The sequence below is a fragment of the Podarcis filfolensis genome (assembly GCF_964270895.1).
Source record: "Podarcis filfolensis genome assembly, chromosome: 5".
Taxonomy (NCBI): domain Eukaryota; kingdom Metazoa; phylum Chordata; class Lepidosauria; order Squamata; family Lacertidae; genus Podarcis; species Podarcis filfolensis.
Genome location: NC_139608.1, coordinates 6,022,393 through 6,045,006, shown reverse-complemented (window position 1 = coordinate 6,045,006; position 22,614 = coordinate 6,022,393). Strand labels below are relative to the sequence as shown.

At 42.5% G+C, this 22,614-nt stretch overlaps 1 protein-coding gene and 2 long non-coding RNA genes across 3 annotated transcripts in view; 2 read left to right on the top strand and 1 right to left on the bottom strand.

Annotated features, from left to right (window-relative positions):
- LOC310762209 (cytochrome P450 2J2-like) overlaps positions 1 to 15,998 on the bottom strand; it is a 29,939-nt gene extending 13,941 nt beyond the window's left edge. The window contains exons 1-2 of the mRNA XM_083612903.1: positions 15,577 to 15,998; positions 2,453 to 2,615 (exon numbers count right to left, since the gene is read on the bottom strand). Coding sequence (XP_083469029.1) covers positions 2,453 to 2,615; positions 15,577 to 15,744 — 331 coding nt within the window. The 5' untranslated portion in view covers positions 15,745 to 15,998. The remainder of the gene's footprint in view (positions 1 to 2,452; positions 2,616 to 15,576) is intronic.
- Positions 1 to 22,614, top strand: part of LOC310762276 — a 466,366-nt gene that overhangs the window by 242,680 nt on the left and 201,072 nt on the right. The gene's annotated exons all lie outside the window — the stretch shown is intronic.
- LOC310762279 overlaps positions 18,071 to 22,614 on the top strand; it is a 44,675-nt gene continuing 40,131 nt past the window's right edge. The window contains exon 1 of the long non-coding RNA XR_014547917.1: positions 18,071 to 18,310. This is a non-coding gene — a long non-coding RNA (uncharacterized lncRNA). The remainder of the gene's footprint in view (positions 18,311 to 22,614) is intronic.

Sequence of the window (22,614 nt, the reverse complement as noted above, 5' to 3'; positions counted from 1 at the left end):
AGTGGAAGACAGGAGTGCCTGGCGTGCTCTGGTCCAGGGGGTCACGAAGAGGCGGACACAACTAAACGACTAAACAACAACAACAAATTATGATTTTGGGCTGGGGGGAGTGAATTGGTATTTAATACAGTGATACTTTCTGCAGAAAAACTTAAACTGCAGCTTATTTCTGTTGGGTCCACCACACTTGTGTTTTATTCAACATAGTTAGGTGTAAGGAACATGTCACTTGTTTGATCCAGGAGTGCCAACTTGAACAAAATATTGTGGGGGCTCAGGTATGCCCTATCCCACATAATCGATCACATGACATGGTGCACACTCACCATTTGAATGGCAATGCCCATCAACTTGGGGGGCAGCCCCCTCTAATATTTTATTTGTGAGGCGGAAGCCCTCTCAGTCCCTAGGAGTTGGCTCCTATGGTTCAATCTATGTCTTACCTTGCACTTAGCCCTTTATAGCTTTTGCGTATGTATTTATTTATTTCATACACTGCTTTATAGTAAAAAGCTTCTAAGCAGTTCACAAAAAGATTAGGCAATCAAATCCAGAAAAAATTCCAACCCTACCTTAAAATATACAAAAGCTAAAATACTTAAACAGATTAAATTTGCCTCAACTTTCTAAGCATCTGGGTAGGCATGTCTAAACAAGGATGTTTTTTATACACCAAAAAGAGTAAAGGGCCTACCTAATCTCAACAGGCAGGGAGTTCCAAACTGTGGGCCCTGATGCACTAAACTTCCAAGTTCTTACAAATACGGAACACTTATTATGTGGCACCTGTAGTAGTGCCAATTCTGCTGATTGATCATAGAATCATAGAATAATATAATCTTAGAGTTAGAAGGGACCCAAGGGTCATCTAGTCCAACCACCTGCAATGCAGGAATCTCCAAGAGAGATGGCCATCCAACCTCTGCTTAAAAACCTCCAAGGAAGGAGAGTCCACAACCTCCTGAGGCAGACTGTTCCACAGTCAAACAGCTCTTACTGTCAGAAAGTTTTTCCATATGTTTAGTCAGATTCTCCGTTCTTGTAACTTGAAGCCATTGGTTCAAGTTCTACATTCCAAAGCAGGAGAAAACGAGTTTGCTCCATCTTCCAAGTGACAGTCCTTTAGATATCTCCTCTTAGTCTCTTCTTTCCCAGACTAAACATACCCAGCTCCTTCAACCATTCCTCATAGGGCTTGGTATCGAGACTGTTGATCATCCTAGTTGCCCTCCTCTGCACACATTCCAGCTTCTCAACATCCTTCTTAAATAGTGGCGCCCAGAACTGGACACAGTATTCCAGGTGGGATCTGATCACGGCAGAATAGAGAGGTACTATTATTTCCCTTGATCTAGATACTATACGTCTGTTGATACAGCCTGGAATAGCATCTCAACAAATCCTGAACCTTTGCCTACAAAGCACAGCACAAATGGAAGTTCCCATCAGTAATTTCCACATTCAGCAACAGCTAATTGAAATACTTGGCTCCTATTGTTGCACCTATTGTTATGTCTAAGGCTCAAGGTCATAAGAGCCAGTGTGGTGTAATGGTTAAGAGCGGTAGTCTCGTAATCTGGGGAACTGGGTTTGCGGCTCTGCTCCTCCACATGCAGCTGCTGGGTGACCTTGGGCCAGTCACACTTCTTTGAAGTCTCTCAGCCCCACTCACCTCACAGAGTGTTTGTTGTGGGGGAGGAAGGGAAAGGAGAATGTTAGCCGCTTTGAGACTCCTTAAAGGGAGTGAAAGGCGGGATATCAAATCCAAACTCTTCTTCTTCTTCTTCATTGGTGCTGGTTTACAATAAGTACAATTTGCTCTCTGTTTGGAGCAGGCAGTTGAATTTTCACTCCAATGTGAGACTTTTAGGCATTTGTCAGTTTGGGGTTCAGCAGATTGCAGGACAAGTTTGCATTCAGGCAGTGAGAAGAAAACAGCAAGGTGGTGGGAAGAACAAAGCAAAAGGATGCTTCTGTTACTGTCCGTCGACAGCTCCTTCCAGCTGTTAAGTACAGTGCTCTAGTCCATGGGGTCATGAAGAGTCAGACACGACTAAATGACTAAACAAAAACAACACCATTTGTTACTATTAGAGCTCACTTGAGCCTGCTAAGTTGTACTCAGAGTAGACCCATTGAAATTAACAGACCTAAGTTGTTGTTGTTGTTTAGTCGTTTAGTCGTGTCCGACTCTTTGTGACCCCATGGACCAGAGCACGCCAGGCACTTCTGTCTTCCACTGCCTCCTGCAGTTTGGTCAAACCTAAGACCTAAGTTAGCTGTGTCCATTAACTGTAATGGGTCTACTGTGAGTAGAGCTAACATTGGATACAACCCATTTTCTGTTGATTGCAACATTAAGAGAGATCCTTTGTTCTCTTTTTCCAGATACCCTCTTTAAATGTTTTACCTGGGGAAATAGCAGTAGGACTTCTCGTTCTTGACTACTTACCCCTTCCTTTTATTATATCATTAAGGAAAGCCGACTCTAATCTCTCAGAGAATTCTTCAGAGCGGTCAATGAGTGCTTCTTTCACTGCTTCATATCCAGACAGTACTACCACAGCTAGTGGTCCTCCCCATAAGGTATAAATGTTTCCATATTGCTTTGCCATCTACCGTTTGGGTCATAAGGGAGGAGAGAGATATTAGGTTCAAAGTAAGCAGATGATTATTTCAACATGAACTTCAGCCTTCCTCACCTCTGCAGTTTCTGGCCAAGTGTGCATCTCCTCTCTGCAGATTTTCCCCCTCCCCCCAGCTTTACTTTCCCCTTCCCCCTTCCCCCTTTCCTTTCCTTTTCTTGCAAGAGAGTTGCAATGTTTTAACATTGATATTGCAGCGCTTCAAGAAACTCGAAGAGCAGGTGAGGGACAACTGAAGAAAGAAAAAGGAGGCTACACATTCTTCTGGAAAGCTTTACCTCAACAAGAATGTCAAATACATGGAGTAGGCTTTGCTATCAAAAACAATATTGTGAAGCTCTTTTCAGAATTCCCTACCGGCATTAATGAGTGACTTTCAACCCTTTGAATAAAATTCACAAAAAAACCAACAGGCTACTACTCTAAGCACTTATGCGGCAACACTGGATGCCAATGACGACATTAAAGAAATTTTTTACTCTCAGCTGGATAGCATCCTATCAACAACAATCTTTATTACGGTCCAGAGACCCAACAAAACATTACAAATCAATACAGAGTTCATACAGCCTACCTCCAGGTTAATCAAGCACTTTGTTTAGAATATAGGGCTCGTTTGTTCTTGCAACCACCGATAAAAACTTTGCCACTGCCAACGTTCTAGCTTTTGTCCGGTCTTCCAGTAGGAACCTGACATAGTGAGCCTCTGATTTTCCCGGGAAAGCCACCAGCAAGGGTAGTATCAGTTCAGCCCTGGCCTGCTCATACTTCGCACAATGCAACAAAATATGATTTATGGAATCAATGTCTTGAGCACACGAGCAAAGTCTGTCTTGGTAGGGAACTCCTCTCAACCTACCATCCAGCACTGCAGAGGGGAGGACATTTAGTCTGGCTTTGGTGAAAAGCCTTCGATAGTTAGGTACTGTCAGGTTTTTGATGTAAGATGTTAACTCAAAGACATACCCATATTGAACTCCTGCTGCCAGCGGACTACAGACTGCGTGTGATCGAGATCACAAGTCACTGTGTGCATTGTCCCATAATCTTTGCTTTAAAACCTTTTGGGCGCCTTCATAACCCAGGTAATACAGTTGGGGGGGAGACAGCATCCTATCAGAGATGCCTAAGGAGGATAAAATTATCCTCCTGGGGAATTTTAATGCAAGAGTAGAGTGAGATTTCGATCTGTGGCCTGGGACTATTGGGAAAGAAGGAATTGGCAACAGCAACCAGAACGGAATCTTTTTGACTATCGGTGCAGTGCACAACCTTGTTATTACCAACACACTCTTTCAACAACAAAATAAATTTAAAACATCATGGAGGCACCCTTAGTCGAACCAATGGCATCTCTTAGACTATGTAATTGTTCAAGCTGAAGATTGCTGTAATGTGCTCCTTACCAGAGCTATGGCGAGTGCCGACAACTGCTTGACAGAGCACTGATTAATACATTCCACTATGGCTATCAAGTTTATACCTCAACACAGGCTTCAAGGAAGGAAACCAGGGTGCAAAATGAATACTCAAACCCTTCAAGATCCTATTAAGTGGGATTGCTTCCAAACAACTCTTAAGGACCATCTGCTTTCAGAGTTCCCTAATAACATCAAGGAACACTGGACCAAGCTAAAAACATCAATTATTGCAGCCTATGAACAAACTGTTGGATACCAAACCAAGGACTGGTTTGATGAGAATGACACTGAGATTGAACACATTATTGGCAAGAAAAGGAAGGCCTTTCATAGAGTTAGAAACTGTGGCAAAGAGATAGAAACTGTGCTACTAAGAAAAAAAAACCTATGCCAACGCTAAGAACCAGATAACTAAAGCGCACCTGGTGGATAAAAAAAGCTCAAGAGATCCAGCACTTAGCCAAAACTCATGATGCACAGAGTTCCTTTAAAGCCACTAAATCATGGCATATGCCCCCTGAGCTCAAAGACAGTACCACACTTCTAAAAGATAAAGAAGCTATTGCACTGCACTGGAAAGAACATCTCCTTAACTGCAGCTCCCCTGTACATGCTGAGATCCTCTCACAAATTCCACAAAAACAAATTAGAGATGAGCTTGCAGTAACTCCAAATCTGGGAGAGCTGTGAACAGCCATTAACAAAATTAAAAACAACAAAGCCAGAGGACCTGATGTAATACCTGCCAAAGTCTTCAAAGTGGGGGGAATTGAACTTACACAATGGTTTATCACACTTAGCATCGGGGGGCACGTTTGCACACTGGAGCAAACCCAAACTCATAAAAGGGAATAAGGGGCAAGCAAGGGACGCAAACCTCTTAAAAGGCTTAAGAGGGGGTCTTAAGCACTGTCTAAGCAGCTGATCCAAGCGGTGCAAAAAGGGGTTTCCCGAATGCTCCAGCACTGTGCAAAGTGACAGAGGAAGGGAGAACCTCAGCACTGGATATATTGTCTTCTCAGCTGTGCGACACCTCAAGCTCAGAGCTAATCCAATCCTGAGCTAATGAGCGATAAACCTCTCAGGAATTAGGACCAAAAATAAACAACCTCATTAAAGACTCATTAAAGAAATTGCTAAACTATTAGAAATGAGGGAAGAGGATTTAGATTACATGGTGACTAATGTTTTTAGAATAAAAGTCACCTCAGTCTAGGCAAGACAAAAAAAATACCCTGGAGACTGTTTAGCAATTTTTAATTCAGCAGAAGTGAGGAATACTATTCTGAGGAAGAGTCGAGAAAAACAATTGATCATAGATGGGAAAACAAATGTGGTGTTCAAGGGTATTCCCAATCATTTTTTACACAAGAGAAATGTCTACAAAGAATTGACAAAAAACTTAACAGCTAGCTAGTTCCCATGCATGTTGGGGGGAGGAGTTAAGATGGCGGCAGGCTAAGCAGTCAGCCCCAGAGCTCCACAAATTTTAACTGAGTTTTAATTGATTTTATCTCGTTTTAACTCGTTTTAGACCAGTATTTTATTTTTCTTTTCTTTTATTTTTCTTAATTACAACTGTTTCCCTTAGCCGGAGCTTGAGAGCAGAAGATTGTAGAGCTGTGAGCAGAGAAAGTGCCGGATGAGTCAGCGTCTTGAAGATAAGGAACAATAGACGACACCATTAATCTTGAAAGCCTGTGACTCCCACGGCGAAGGAGCTCAGCAATTGGTTTTAATTACTTGCCTAGAGCAGCAGCAACCTTGACGCTGCTCTGCCCCTCCGTCACTCGCTCGCCGGGTCTCTCCACAGTCTCACGACCACTCAAGACTGAAAGAAAGTGGTGAGGCAGAAGCAAGGAGGCGACGAGGTAAGACGCATTTTGCCTAAACTTTGTGCTGCGGCTCCCAGCCCTTCAAGCTCTTGCTGAAGATTGTACCAGGGTGTTGGAGCCCATGCCAGGAGCTCACATTACTGATAACTGATAACTGTAAGCCTGCATCGTAAATTAGCTTTAACGAGCAGATAACTGTGTTCTCCGGCAGTCTTGGAAGCAACCTTTGTCTCTCTGGCTTTGCGCCGGCCCACACCCGGCTGTATTTCTATTTTTACCACTTTTATTACCTTCTAAGCACTGCTATTTTAAAAGACTCACAACGATGGGCCAAGGCAAACGCCGAAGGGATTGTGACGAGGTTTCGCCCTCCCCAAGAACTAAACAATCAAAAACCGACCCCCCCGTGTCTGGCAAATGGAGTATCCCCACTGATCACTGCTATAGGGTGAAAACTCAGAACCGTTTCTATCCTCTACCGTCTCCTGAAACAACGTCAACTCCAGAGGAATTATTTTTACCCCAGACTAAAACTGCGGACGGCAAGCTCGGAGGAAGAGGGAGCCCCCCACTGGGGGTGGTGCAGGACGCCAGAGCCGAGGACTGCGCTAGACTAGAACAACATGAACATCTCCATCTTGTGGTCAGAACCCTTAATTGCATATTCAAGAAGATTGATGTCCTATCCTCCCAGCTATCTAGCCTTGAACAGAAAATTGACAACCTCGGGTCAATGTCTAAACCAACTGTAGATACGGGGGAAATGAAGTGCCAGAGGACCTTACACTCAACCAAAAAAGGAAGTGAGATCCCTAAATATAAACCAAATACTGCACTGAAACATCAAGCATTGTCCCTGCAACCTAAGAAAATCTGCCTAAATATCGGGGTAGGGTCAGCAAGGTGGCTCACCTTGGGTGGGGTTAAAAAGCAACTAAGCAACCTCCTAAACATAGAAATCACACAATGCGATCTCATTGCAGTATTACCTTTGAACCAGCACCTCAGGCAACAGAGAGTGATGCTTGCGTTTTACTCTCCAAGGATCCCTTCAGCTATCATCAGGCAGAAATCACTCTTGGCTAGGTACGATATCATCCCAACAAGAGTTTTTATGGATAGCATGATCCATCCCCTTCTACTTGCCGACTACGGCACGGAGCGGACCCTGTCGGAGAGGTCGGGAGCATCTCGGGATATTGAGCCTCCTTTTCCGGAGGATACCCATCCGTACCGAAACTGGACTTACCCTACGTCCCCACGAGCTCTAAAGGAATCCACTGGCGCATGTAATTCTCTGACCCCGCCGGAGGAAAGAGAGCTTTTAGCCACCTTTGGCAACCTTCCACCGAGGGAACAACAAGAAATAATTGATAGATTAGAAGTACTTAACCATCAGCTCATATATGTCCAGAAGAACGGAAAAGTCCTGCCCACTTCTCAGGATAACCATGCCAGCTTTTCGGAGTCGTGTTCTAAGGAAGCAGGAAGACTTCCACACCTCAGTCCAGCTCCTAAACCCATGCCTCCCCCACCTGTGGGCAAAGCCCATCAACGCTTGGCAGACCCAGGTTTTGCCTCACAAGTTGGCCTTTCATCTCAACTCCTGATAAATTTTGACTCGCCCTCCAAGAGTCCCCCGCTGAAGAGTGTAATTCAGAGTCCCCTCCACCAAAACAATTCCTTACCATCTAATCCATCAATGCCGGAATTGGAGTCCTCATATTCTCCTGAGCGGCACAGACACGACATACAAATGGTATCTGTACGTCGAGCACCCCCAGTACCTTCGCTAGCATCAGGTCAGGGGAGCGTTCCACCTACATCAAAAAATGATCCGGATTTGACTGAAGACCCGGCCGGACATATAAATCAAATGGTTTCATTGGCGACCTTCAGACCTCGCGGTGGGGCAGTCTCTGCAAATCCTGTGGAGCCTCCTAATGAAGTGGCCACCCTTGGGTTAGCCAGCGGGAGACCCGCTCTGTTGTCCCAGTCTGAACACCCCACTACCAACTCCAAGATTAGGTACCTCCAGCAGGTGCCTGCCATGCAAAGTAAAATAACTGACTTTTTTGTGGGGTCTGCCCTGCCTCCAAAGGACCCACTTCTCTCCCCGAAATGACAGCGAATTGAACACAACAGGAACTCCCCCCTATCAGTCCTCAGCTGGAACATTGCGGGCTGGAGGGGAAAAAAACATGAGCCAGAATTCTTGGAGTATATCAATCGGTTTCATATCATTTTGTTCCAAGAATCGTGGGAAGTAGAAAAAATTGTGCTAAATGGCTTTGAGCTTCTAGAACTCCCTGCCTGCCCCTCCCTGAAAGGAGGCCGCCCTAAAGGGGGCCTAATAATAGGCATCTCCCTCAACCTACATTCCAAATTTACTCTAGTACAGGCCTTGCCTCCCTACGCCCTTACCGGGCTGATTGCGGGGGAAAAGATCTCGCTCCTAGTTACAAATGTTTACTTGCCACCTGGGGGTTCTTCCCTTGAACTGGGCTCTAAATGGGGCTCGCTAGAAGAGCATTTGCTTTCATGCTATGTTAAGTTTCCTAACACCCCGGCCATAATTGGTGGTGATTTTAATGCCCGTACGGCAGCAAATTGGGACTCGTTGACCAAAGCCAAATGGTGGGTTACCCCAAACCTTGATAATTATGACCTGGAACACATCATGAAGAGAACTTCTAAGGACCACAGAGTAAACGAGGCTGGAGTACTCCTCTATCAAATGGCCATCCGTTTGAATTTGGTCCCCTTAAATGGCACATGCCTCCCCGATATTCCAGGGGATTTCACCCACCTGAGCGTTAAATCAAACAGCGTCCTCGATTACCTGTTGGTCTCTAGGGATCTATTTAAGTGTATTTCCACTTTTAAGATCGAGAATGTACAATTTAGTGATCACCTTCCCCTTGTTGCTAAGCTTTCCCTGAACTGGCAGCCGGAGGCTCATAGACATGCGACTCAGATGGTAACCAACGAATCTTTCCAAGTAAGAGGAATCAAATGGTCGGAGACACAGGCTCAAAAGTACCTGGAATTCTTTCAAAAAGAAATCCTCGGGCCCTATCCCAACATAGGCTCTGCCTCAGACGAGCATAGCATAGTATTGAAGCGCTTCTACCATCATATGACTGATCTTACGTCCTTCTTCAGGTTACCACCCAAAAATTTAAATCGAAACGAGTATACTCACGGTGCTCCCTGGTATAATTCTCAGTGCAAACAAGCAAGACAGCGCCTCCGTGCTATATATAATGCATACAAGACCTCTGATGCATCTACTCTGCCAGCTAGCTATGCACAAGCCAAGCAAGTTTACAAACGCACGCAGATAATTGCCAAGCGTGAGTGGCAACATAATCGTTGGCAGGCTCTGATTACTGCTTCAAAACCACACAGATCCAGGGAATTCTGGTCTTTGATTAACAGAAGGGGGAGGAATTCCCCAAGGACAGTCATCTCTGCACCGACATGGGAACGGTTCCTGAAGAAATGCTTCTCACAGGCAGATGCTCCCTCCGACCATCTGATGCACCTGTTTACCCACCTACCTATTTGGCCTCCCCCCGATCCTGATGAAATAGCCAAGTTAATAGCTCAGCTGAAACCGGGCAAAGCCCCTGGGCCCGACCTGATCCCTGCTGAAGCCATCAAACTACACCCACAATGGTGGGCCGGCATCTTGGCCAAAACCTTCGATGCAATCAACGCTTCCGGTCTCATCCCCAAAACATGGAAGGAGGCCATTATTGTACCAATTCATAAAAAAGGTTCTCCAACGGAGCCGAAAAACTACCGTAACATCAGCCTCCTTTCGATTATAGGGAAAATTTATGCCAGCTTTTTGATGACTAAATTATTGCGATGGGTAGATGAGACTAACCAGATTGGCCATGAACAAGCAGGGTTCAGAACTAAACGCTCTACAACCGATCATGCGATAGTTCTTTATCATCTGGCACGGAAGTACTCCTCCCCCCCCCCCCCGGGGCTACCTCTGTGCTGCCTTCTTAGATCTAAAGGCAGCCTTTGACAGCGTTCCTAGAAATATTCTTTGGGAGAAACTTGTGAAACAGGGCATTGATAGAAGACTCTTATGGCTCATAAGCCAGCTCCACGAAGGTACCCTTGCCAGAGTGAGATTCACTCCAGCGGGCGACCTTACAAACTCGATACCAATAAACAAGGGAGTGCGCCAAGGATGTATATTGGCTCCCTGCCTATTCAACCTATTCATCAGCGACATGCGAGCACCCCTAGTCAACTCATCTCCAAGTACACACGCGCCTAGACTAGCGGATTACCGCTGCCCACTCCTTTTATATGCGGACGACGCGGTAATTCTATCCTATACACGTGTTGGACTAACCAGAGCTCTGAAGATCTTTGCCACGTATTGTCAACTCAATCAATTAACCATCAACCATGCCAAGTCCAAGATCCTGATCTTCTCCAGAAGCCGGAGATTATACAAATGGAAGCTTGGTGGGGCAAAAATAGAGCAAGTCCTAAAATTTCAATACCTAGGAGTCATTTTTCAATACAATTTGGGGTGGAAAGCTCACATTCAACACCTACTTAATAAGGCCAAAACCTTGTCATATGCGCTCCTCCGATTCTTCTTTTCGGACGGAGCTTTGCATGTTCCCTCGGCCCTAAAGGTGTTCAAGGCAAAAGTGGTTGCCGTGCTTGCTTATGCTGCCCCGCTCTGGGCCGTGATGACAGATCTTGCTCCCCTTGAGACTCTGCAAAGCCAATTCCTACGTCGGCTCCTAATGCTCCCCCTGTGCGTAAGCAACGCAGCCATGCGACTAGAATTGAAGGTCGCATCCCTAGAAACTTGCCTGTGGAAGCAAGTCTTCAATTACTGGTTATCATTGTGGCATAGATTACCAAACCATTACCTTGCCCAATGCTTATGGCGAGATGAATTCTCCAGCCTTTGGACTAGCAGAATTCATGCCAAACTCCTGAGTTATGGAATCTCTCCCTCAGATTCCCTAAAACTAGACCAAATCACTGCTCAGAGACTGATCCGCCAAAGACTGGATGACATCGATTTACAGCGAAATTATACGCTGGGGGGAGGTGTTTGTTCGCCCCAGAACATTGGTATCACTTTAACTTACTGCGTTCCATCATACCTCTCCTCCCTTTCGACTGTTGCACATAGACTGGCCTTCACCAAAGCGAGGTTTAACGTTTTTCCCTCCAATGTCCTGAGACATAGGTTCTCAAAGGGTCAAGCCCCCGCCGTGTGCGAATGTGATAAGGTGTCGCCGGAGTCGCTCCAGCACATTATGTTCACTTGCCCCTTGTTTAATGTGCTACGGGCAAATTTGTTGGGATCAATCATACAGAAACTAGAGGGTACCCCACCAAAATTCCACCTTGCCCAAATCTTGCAGGACAAGGATACCCACACGACCCTGAAGGTGGCTAGGTTCCTAGTTGCTGTCCTTTCCCAAAAGCGACGCCAAGGAGCTCTACAAGCTAATTAAGGCGTAGTATGCCTTTCCATTTTATAGTATTTTATTGTTATAGTAGTGTTTTAGCGATTGCTTTTTTTTCTCCTTACGGCACAAGCTGTTATTTATGTGTTGTTTTTACCTGTATGGGCCTATGGCCGTAATAAATGATATTCTATTCTTAACAGCTAACAAAATAAGGTTTCGATGGGAGTATCCAAAGGGTGTGTCATTTTATTATAAAGACAAGAAATTCAAAATTAAGACATTACAAGAAATGCAGAAATTTGGGAGAAGATATAAGGAGTTGGGGAAGATGGAGGGAGGGGAACAGGACAGTGAAGAGGATAAACAAGAACAAGAGGGAGAAGAGGGAGATATTTAAATGTAAACAATAAAATAAAATTGTATTTATATAAATAAATCAAAATGACAATTAAAATTATATCATTGAATGTTAATGGCATGAACAATAAAGACAAAAGACATAAAATTGAATATGTGTTATTAAAAAAACCAGACATAACTTGTGTACAAGAAACACACATAACACGTAAATCAAAAATGATGGTAAAAAACGTGAATGAGGAACAACTAGACCAACTACAAAGCAAAACAGAAATAAAAACAGTAAAGAAAATAAAATATTTGGGTGTTTGGCTCTCCCCGAAAAATACAAACCTGTTCAAGGATAATTATAAAACAATATGGAAAGAAGTAAAAACGAAATTGGAAATATGGGACAGACTGAAGCTATCCTTCTGTGGAAGGATAGCAGCTATTAAGATGAATGTCCTACCAAAAATGCTCTTTTTATTTCAAACCATTCCAATTATAACAGGACAAGGCCAATTTAATGAGTGGCAAAAACTGGTCTCCAGGTTTGTATGGCAAGGAGGAAAGCCTAGAATAAAATTCAAACTTTTAAGGGACAAAAAAGAAAGAGGAGGCTTTTCACTACCGGACCTCAAAATATATTACAAAGCTGCATCTATAATATGGTTAAAAGAGTGGTTTAGTTTGGAAAATACGGATATATTAGATCTGGAAGGTTTTGGAAACAGATATGGGTGGCACGCATACCTTTGGTATGACAAGGTCAGAGTACATTGGGACTTTTTAAATCACATCATAAAAAGACCACTATTTGAAGTCTGGAAAAGATATAAAGAGTGGTTCGAAAGAAAGATGCCATGGTGGCTGTCACCCCAAGAGGCTTTTTCACTGAAAAGTCTAAATATGAAAGGAAAATGGTTGACCTATAGAGACATGTTATTGGAAGAGAACAATATAATTAAGATTAAGCCATATGAGGAATTGAAAGATAAACTGCAAAGTTGGATGGAGTACCATCAAATGGGTGATATCTTCTCAAAGGATAAGAAAACAAGAGGGTTTGAACAAACAAAATCAATATTAGAAACTGTAGTACTACAAAATAACAAAAAAGCACTGTCTAAGGTCTATGAGTATTTATTAGAATGGCACACAAAAGATGAAGAAATCAAAAGCATCATGATTAAGTGGGCAATAGATGTAGGCCACAACATTGAGTATGAAAAGTGGATAAAATTATGGAATACCGGCCTAAAATATGTAGCATGTACATTGTTAAAAGAAAATCTGTTAAAAATGATGTACAGATGGTACCTCACGCCAATTAAATTGTCAAAGATGTATAAAACAGGAAATAAAAATTGTTGGAAGTGTGGGGTGAAAGAAGGCAGTTTATTCCACATGTGGTGGACTTGTGACATAGTGAAAACATATTGGGAAAATATATATAACGAATTAAAGATTTTTAGGTATACGTTTTTTAAAAAACCAGAATCATTCCTGTTGGGAATGGTGGGAGAAGACATTGACAAGAATGACCAGAAACTGTTCTTATACACAACAACGGCAGCGAGGTTACTGCTGGCTCAGGTATGGAAACAGCAAAAATTGCCTACAATAGAAGAATGGCAGTACAAGGTTATGGAGTATGCAGAAATAGCCAAATTAACAGTAAAAATTCAACATCAAGGGGATGAAACATATCAAAAAGAATGGGGAAAATTTATGTTATATATAGAGAAGATGATGTGAAATAGGGAAACCAGCAGAGTTAAAATAATATCTCATAACGAGAAAATACAAGAAATTTACTGGATTATAATATCAAAATGAATTAAAAATGTATATTAAGACTATTATTGAACAATATTTGTAAATGAATATAGACAGACAACAAGAACTTGTATATATAGAAAGATTTATTTGTTTATGGACATTTAATGGAAAAAATGAAGAACAATCTTATTGAAAATGGACAAAGACAATGCAAAAAGTCAAAGAGGACATAAAAAAGCCAGAAGAAGGAAGGAGGGAAGTCAGCTCAGGAGAGCAAGAACAAATGTGAAATATAATGTATGTGTATGTACAGTATGTAACTAAAAAATTAATAAAGATCATCTGAAAAAGAAAAAAAGAAAAATAGGTTTGCAACAGAAATTTTGAGGCTGGAAAAAGAATTAATACAAAGCAGAAGCAAAGTGTTATCTAAAATGTATAGACTTGATTGGGAAGTAAAAGATGAAGAAGTGAAAGAAGTTATGATTAAATGGGCAAAAGATTTTGGGCATACCATACAAATGGATGCCTGGGAACAATTATGGATCAGAGATTTAAAATTTACAGAGTGTTACACACTAAAAGAAAACTTTATGAAGATGCTGTCATTATTGCAGTGCCACCAAGACACATTTAACATTGCTCCATCGAGGGTTTCATAAAGAGTTAGGTACCTGATTCCAAGACAATTACAAATTCCTCCTCTCACACATTCCGCAAAAGCAAATTAGAGATGAGCTTGGAGTATCTCCCAATCTGGGAGAGCTGTGGACATCTATTAACAAAATTAAAAACAACAAAGCTGGCTGACTCATTATCATTAGAAGCATTGCAGACCTCGCCTTCCCCCAGAACTAGGACAGCTGATAGAGTGGAAGAGCAGAAAGCAAACCCACAAAGGGCTTTATGTAGCCACCGTAAGGGGGGTGAAGCTGCTGCTGACGAGAGAGAGGGAAAGGGGGATTACTCAGAGCAATGACAGTGATGGATAGAGACTGCATTCCTTTGTTCCTCTCTATAAAACCTGAATAAATTACATAGTAAGGACTCTTCTTGTTAGCTGTTTCTTCTTGCCACTCATACTGCAAGCTCATGGGAGAGTTGTGTACAGCTGTTAACCAAATGAAAAACAACAAAGCCAGCGAACCTGATGTGATACCTGCCAAAATCTTCAAAGTGGGCGGAATTGAACTTACACAACAATTTCACAAGCTCATTGAAAAAATCTGGGGGAGAGAGGAGATCACAGCAGACTTTAGGGATGCTAGAATTACCAATCTCTTTGAAGAAGGTGATAGAACTCATTGTGGAAACTATAGAGGCATTTGTTTATTAGCTGCGGCCAGCAAAATTATTGCAGGGATCTTAGCCAACCATCTTCTAACAATATCCTAGGCTACCCTTCCTGAATCCCATAATGGTTTGTGACCTTCTAGGAGGATGGTGGAGATGATTTAAACAGCCAAGAATAGGGCTAATAAAATCAAGTAGCTTATTGATTGGTATGCATACTAACAACCTGCTCTAGTAACAACATGTAAACATACGTTTTTATGAGATGAATGCCTAATATTTTCTGCGGTACAGAATTTATATTATTGCATACCACCCCAAACTTAGAGCAGTGCAAGAAAGTAGAAGTTGGCAAATGCTCCCTCTGTTTTGCTCTTTAAAATATAGCAAGCCTACTAGAGAATAGTATTAACTGCAGAGATGCATTTAGAAGTAGGGGTTTTTTTCAGTCAAAACTTGCCAGAACTCAGTCCTGGCACTGCTCAGGTGTGCACCCCTGCCATTATAAGAGAGCAAGGGAGGCATTCATGGTGAGTTCCAGCACAATCCGCCCCCCCCCCTGAAAAATAGCACTGTTTAGAATAATTTGTTATTTTCTAGTCTTTGAGTTGTTCTTTGAAGTAGTTTCTAGTTCGAATGAACACTTTTGTTTTAGATTGTGGCCATTGCATTTACCATTTTAACCTAACTGAAATTGATGCTACTGTTTAAGCTTAAATATCAAAATGGTTGGAGAACATAAACAAAACAATTCTTCACATTAGACAATGTTATAGTAAGAAATACGTACCATAATGAAAGTATCTTTACTAAGCTTCAACCCAACCCGCCATATACTTCCAATGAGAGGAAGCTGGAGAGGTCCTGGAGGATAGTGCCTAGATGACCAGAGCTGTTTCAGGTAGTGCAGAATCAGAAGAGCCACCAGCAGAGCAATCAAAACTGCCCGTATCTCCATCCTTCTCTTGCCTTCTCTTTCACCTTGTTTCTTCCTACGATGCCTGATTGGGTTCAACTCTCTCTAAAGGCTTTTTGCCTTCCTCAGAGACAACCGCACCTGTCTCTCTCTTTCCTGCTTATATATATTGTTATAAAAGACAAACAGGTTTTCTGGCATCTTATGTGACTTTGCATGTGTCAAGGCACGCACTACAGTCATACACTGTAATCATTATTATATGCATCAATCATATTAAATTGAACAAAGTTCACGAAAGCTTTTAACGTTTAATAGACTATGAATGCGACGTAATGCTTCCCGCATATCATGTGCGTGGGCCTGATCCTGAATGTGTAAATAAACTGCTTTTAGTTTTTAGTACCTCTGTGTGTGACTCTGTTGTTTTTTTTAAAGATATTTATTGAAATTTTCAAAAAATAAAGAAAAAATAAAATAAAAACAAAAATAAAAAAACACACATATCATTACATTCCTTTCTTTCAATAACATATTTCCTTGACTTCCCCACACCTCCCCTTCTTGTATTCCAATTCAATTTTTAGTTCAGCAAGTTCTTATCCCCAAATTTTACCTTATTATATTTAAATCCTTTTGATTAACCAATTTTAACATAAACCTCATTCTTTATGCATCAATACTTATTCTTAATATCTTTTTCTAAGATCGACCCCAATTCCCTTTCACGAGTTCCCCATTTTGATATAAGTAACAAAACAAAAATATATAAAAGCAAAGTATAATTGTACAGCCTTTGGATACCCAAAACCCCACTCCCCACCTTTCCCGGTTTCAAGCTCCAACAAATGTCCATCAGTCTATCTTGTGTCAGCCTGGTGACCTCACATCCAAGGCTCTTAAGTCTCTCTCATTTCCTCTCTGCCGGTTTTTTTGGTAGTCCTTTATATTAAACACCAAATCTCGGAGAAGCTCTGTCCCAATAAGGTCCATGTTTCTTCCAGCCAGACCTCCACATTTAAAATTGTAGTCCAAATCTTGTTTCTTACTTCTTTTAAGTCCAAATGTCCCAGAAACTCCAGCTTCCACTTTAGTCAGGTTTGTAATCCATAAGTCTTCAGATCTCCACATGAGGAGATCTCTCCATTCCTCATTCTTCCATTCAAACCAGATTTTCATAATCTCATTCTTCTTTTCCTTTATATCCATCTTAGCAGGCCTCTGGCTCTCCTTAATCATCTGCGGCATTATAGCTCCTCCTTCCTTTCCCTCTAAATTGTCATGTATCTCTTTCCCTACTTTCTCAAATTTCTCGGATTTCTTTTCTTGTTCAGCTGCAGATTTTTTTAGCTCAGATACAAAATCTTTTTGTTCTGATACAAAGACTTGAGTCAAGTCCCTTCCAGTTTCAGCAAGTTTATTTACTGTTTCATTCAATGTTGTAACATTTATAGCCAAAACAATGCATTGTTCTTGAAGTTTTCCCAGAAGAAGAAAAGTCTTTTCCAGTTCAATCGGTATTTTTCCACTTACAGCCATTCTTGTACTGTCCCAGAGCCCCCTCTAGAGGAGTTCTGGTTACTTAGTATTCCTTTCAGTTCCAATCCAAAAGTCAAAATAACTTTTTTCTCTTTATTTTCAACAATTTATTACCTGAATGTAACAAATATAACCAGCCGAGGCAACAGAAACAAAGTCTCTTTTTTCCCCCAGCTTTGACAGCTAATTTGACAGCTGTCAAAATCTTCTATGTCTCTTCAACAGGATCTCTCACAGATCGCTCCCGGGTCCTGGGGGGGGGGGTGACAGTTCCACTCTCAAAATTATCTCTTATCCTCCAGCAAAGTCACTTATACTGCCAAAACGTGAAATTAATTACTTTTATCCTCTCAAGAAGAAGGTGTTCTCTCAACCTTAGTTATCTAGTCCTTGCTTTAAAATGTTTACAAAATGGGGAGACGGACTTCCTCTTTGCGCCTTCCCCACTCATGCCAAATCCAAAAAAGAAATTTTAAGTCCAATTTCCGTATTACTCACGGGTTGTTACTTTTAGTCCAAATGTTCAAAGGAAGAAGTCAGCGCTCTCCAACCATGGCATGCGGCTTCACTCCGCAGAGACGGGTAAACAGCTCTCAGCTCCGTGCCGCTCACCCCCGGTCCGTTCCGGAGCCTTTAAAAAGGCTCCTTTGCAGCGGGGGGGCACAAATGGAGCCTGCCGAGCCTTCAGCTCACAGGCTTCCCCACCTGTGATTTTTTTCGGGTCCCCGCTTCGCCGTAGCGGTAGAACCCTAGCTCCACGAAGCCGATTTCCTCCGGAGATCAGAGGAAATCCGCCATTACGGTCGCTGGCGCTGACCGGAAGTCTGTGTGTGACTCTGTTTATGCACACTGACGCACAGAAGCTGATTTCTCTGAACGCTGCCGGACTCTGCTATTGCTCAGAGCTTTGGAATGCAGACTGCGATGCAGAGGCCTGGCGCAGCTTTGGAAGTGGGCCGGATGCCAGGCTTATCTGGGCAATAAATCACTCAACAGTTGTGCCATCCAGTCAAAGCCGTTTCCAGAGGTGTGGCTGCTGACAGCTTCTAGGAGCTTCTAGGAGCTACAGGTGAGAGCATGTGTGTTGCCCACCAAAGGTACTCCCCCTCCCCTCACACCTCATACACCTTAAGGGTATAGATGCAATTATTTGGGACTATGGGGCGGTGATACAGAGACTGAAATGGAGTGAAGGAAGACTATCAGGGCCTGACCAAGATGTCTTTAGGTGACCCCACATTTAAACTCTTCCCTGGTCTCCTTGCTGGCCCTAGTAGGACCAACTTGGCCAGTTAGCCCTGGTATTGTTTGATATTTACTGACGGGGGTTTTTTTCTCTCCTCAAAATTACCCCTGAATTTATGTTGCATTTTATGCTGTTTTTAAGTTGCATTTTAATCAATGCTTTATATTTGCTGTTAGCCGCCCTGAGCCTGGTTTTTAAACCAGGAAGGGCAGGGTATAAATAAAAATTTATTATTTTTATTATCAATATTCACCAGCCAGGGACCGCTCTTTAGTGCTCGGTCAGAGGAAATGTCAATTTAGGTTCTCTGCAGATTGCCGTTCACTCTGATTGAGCTTTAAGGAGTGGATTTTGATAGGGAAAGCTGTAGCACCCTGCTTGTGGTTAACGCTTAGCTGGAATGAAATATTCAACGCAGCAATAGAGAAATTAAAATAATAATTTATTTGTCAGACAAATAAATGAGAGACACAGTGGTATATGGTTACCAAAGCTCTGCCCACTCCAGCCCTGATGGTCAGCACTTATATTTCCTCAGCTCAGCCCCCTTGCTCCTCCTTTGGCTGCCTCTGTCCATCAGCCTGGTTGAAATTCCTATTGGCTGTTTGCTCGAACCAATCATAAAAGATACACCCATTTCCTATTGCCTTTTATGGGAGACAAAGAGCTATATTTCCTTCTATCTATAAATGGCAAATAAGTAGTCATATATCTTAGATTAACATTATTATACCTTAATTATTATACCTTAATTAACATTTCACCTTTTGCCCTTTTGCCCTATTCACTGCAAAACAGATGGCTAAAACAGATGGTGCATGGTTTTTTAATTTTTATCTTAAAAGGATCTTGGGTTCTCCTCTCACACATTATCAATGAAAGATCTCCTTCTTTGGAGGTCTTTAAGCAGAGGCTTGACAACCATATGTCAGGAGTGCTCTGATGGTGTTTCCTGTTTGGCAGGGGGTTGGACTCGATGGCCCTTGTGGTCTCTTCCAACTCCATGATTCTATGATTCTATGAAATAAGAATCTAACATTTCTTACTTTCTAAATCTTTTGCATAATTACATTTAAGCCAATATATTTCATACATTAACATATATAGCTTTTTAGAAGGAAAGGAAAGGCCTTTTCAAAGTAAAAAAGGAACTTAATAAAAACAGTTTTGAAAGCAACCCCTTAGATCTACACCCCCCCCTTTCAAGCCAGCTGCTGTTTCTATTAGCTCTTTCCCTTTTAACCTTAGGAAGATGTGGCTCAAGTTTAATGGGAGGCACAATAATTATTACTATTTACCAATTCTTAATTGTGTTTTTGTAGCTTGATTGTATTCTATAATTTGTATGGTCAGTGTGACCTTTTGCTCCCAGCCTGTAATTTCCTTTTACAACCCTGAAATACTGCTATAGATCAATGGGGCCCTTGAACAGGAAGATAAACAGCTGCCAGAGTATTCAGCCACCTGCTTTATGCCTGGCATGAGAGATACAAACATTTGCAAATATATTTTTTAAGCTCATTGTAAAATACAGATCTTGATCAGATGCCTTAAAGCTACAGAGCACTGGCTGTGCCTGGAAGGAACAGAGGAAAGTGTGGATAAGCCCTGACTCTGAAACCTGGCAAGACTGAGGCTCTGTGAGCAGGTGCTTCCTGAAAGTAGGTGGTCCAGATAATTGCTCCATTGCTTTCTTTGCATGGTGTTGTACTACCCTTGAAATAGCAGGTTCATAGTCTAGAGGTGAAGAACTTTTTTCAGGATGAGAACAGAAATTGTGCAGCGGCGGCGCAGTGGCAGCAGGAGGACCCATTAGCTAAAGTGGTGCTTCAGGTTAAGAACAGACCTCCAGAACGAATTAAGTTCTTAACCCGAGGTACCACTGTATAGTTACTCATCTCCTTGACATCTGAAGGCAGGGCATTCCACAGGGCGGGCGCCACTACCGAGAAGACCCTCTTCCTGTTTCCCTGTAGCTTCACTTCCAACAGTGAGGGAACCACCAGAAGGCCCTTGGAGCTGGACCTCAGTGTCCAGGCTGAACAATGTGGGTGGATATGCTCCTTCAGTGGCTAGGAGTGCTTTTTACCAGCTGGGCCAGGACAGCCTGACCACTGTAATGGGGTGGGGGAGCTGGCTGAAAAAGGGATGGGTGGTTTTGTTTTGTTGTTCTGTGTCCTGTTTAAGACACACCCAATTAGGCTGCAATCCTACACACTTATCAGGAAAAAAATTCCTTCTAGTAGCACCTTAGAGACCAGCTAAGTTTGTTCTTGGTATGAGCTTTCGTGTGCATGCACACTCCTGGTGTATCTGAAGAAGTGTGCATGTGCACAAAAGCTCATACCAATAACAAACTTAGTTGGTCTCTCAGGTGCTACTGGAAGGAATTTTTTTATTTTGTTTCGACTACGGCAGACCAACACAGCTACCTACCTGTATCTAGACTTATCAGGAAGTAAACCTACTTATTGGGGCCTGTCCAACTCTACAATACTATGATTATAAGTAGACTTGTGTAAGAACATGCAGTTACTGTGAGATAAAATCACTCCTGCCCACATAACCTTATGCAGTGGTGGCACATGTATGAGGGTGGTGAGAATGGCAATTACAAATAAGAAGCGCATCCTTAATGCAGCTGGTCTCCAAGTGAGTTTACATGGGATTAAACCTTCACCTTGTTAGGAATTGTGTTTAGCACTGGGGCTCAGTTAAGTAACCGAGTTTCAACCCTAGATGGCAGAATCAACCTAGCCTGTAGAATTCCCTTTAAAACCGTTTACAGGTGGTGAAAGAGCATATAGTAACTAACAGCACCATCCTAAGCATAAGCCAAAATGGACAGATTTGCCCATTTCTACTCATGTTGATAGTGGGGCATGGGCTCTCTCTCTGTGTCTGTGAGTGTGTGTAAGATGCAGCACTCCCCCCCTTTGCTGGCCTTGACGTCGACTCCACTGAGGCAGAAGCCCAGCTTCCATCCATGTGAGTGGTAAGCAATCACTGACAGCCCTCCGTCATACTTGTCATTATGTGATTGAAAAACAAAATGCAATGTAATGTTTCACCCTGAAGAAACAAACGGAGACACACACACACTGTTCAAACTTGTCAGCAGGCAGAAGTTGATAGCAGCCCATTCTCTCATAGATCCAGCAATTAAACTGGAGATAATTTATTCCACCTGAACAAATCCCCTGTGAGACTATTTTACAGTCATACCTTGGTTCTCGAATGCCTTGGTACTCGTATATTTTGACTCCTGAACGCTGCAAACCCGGAAATAAGTGTTCTGGTTTGCGAACATTTTTCGGAAGCCGAACGTCCAACGCGGCTTCCGCTTGAGTGCAGGAATCTCCTGCAGCCAATCGGAAGCCGTGCCTTGGTTTCAGGAGTCGAACAGACTACCGGAACAGATTAAGTTCAAGAACCAAGGTATCACTGTAATTACGTTCTTCAGTAAATGGGGGAGGGGGGACAGAAGAGGTTGATGCATGTAAGTCCAAGCGCTATAGCATACAACTAGATAAGAGTTCTGTGCTGAGGAAAGTTCTGAAGTGCAGCGTTCAAGTTTTCACTGTTATTTATTACAATCTTTTACCTGCCATTCACCCTGAATTCCAAGGTTGGGTTACAACAATTAAAACTCAATATTAAGGTTAAAATGCAATATTACACAAAGTTGTTGTTGTTGTTGTTGTTGTTATTCACCCCACCCATCTGGCTGGGTTTCCCCAGAAAAACAACTTTACATTATAAAAATAAGGTGGGTTCTAAAAATATACGCATCTCACGTATCAAAAACCAGGGTAAAGAGGTGGGAGGGAGTTCTACAACTTAGGGGCCGCTACAAATAATGCCTTTCCTGGGCTGCCACCACCCCAAGCTTCTGAGGGCGGTGGAACAACCCATTTTTGTGGTTAGTAAACCCAGTTTTGTACTTTGTATACACCAGGTGGCAGCTTGCCTTCTTCAATATTCATTGAGTAAATTATTTGCTCCTTCTTGCTACTCCTGCTATTTTCAAAAGGACTATTTCCAGAAGGAAATAGAAAATTGTGAAGAAGATTTTATGTGTAGGCTAGTACAGGACACCTGTGGTGACCTCATTACGGCCAGCTTGA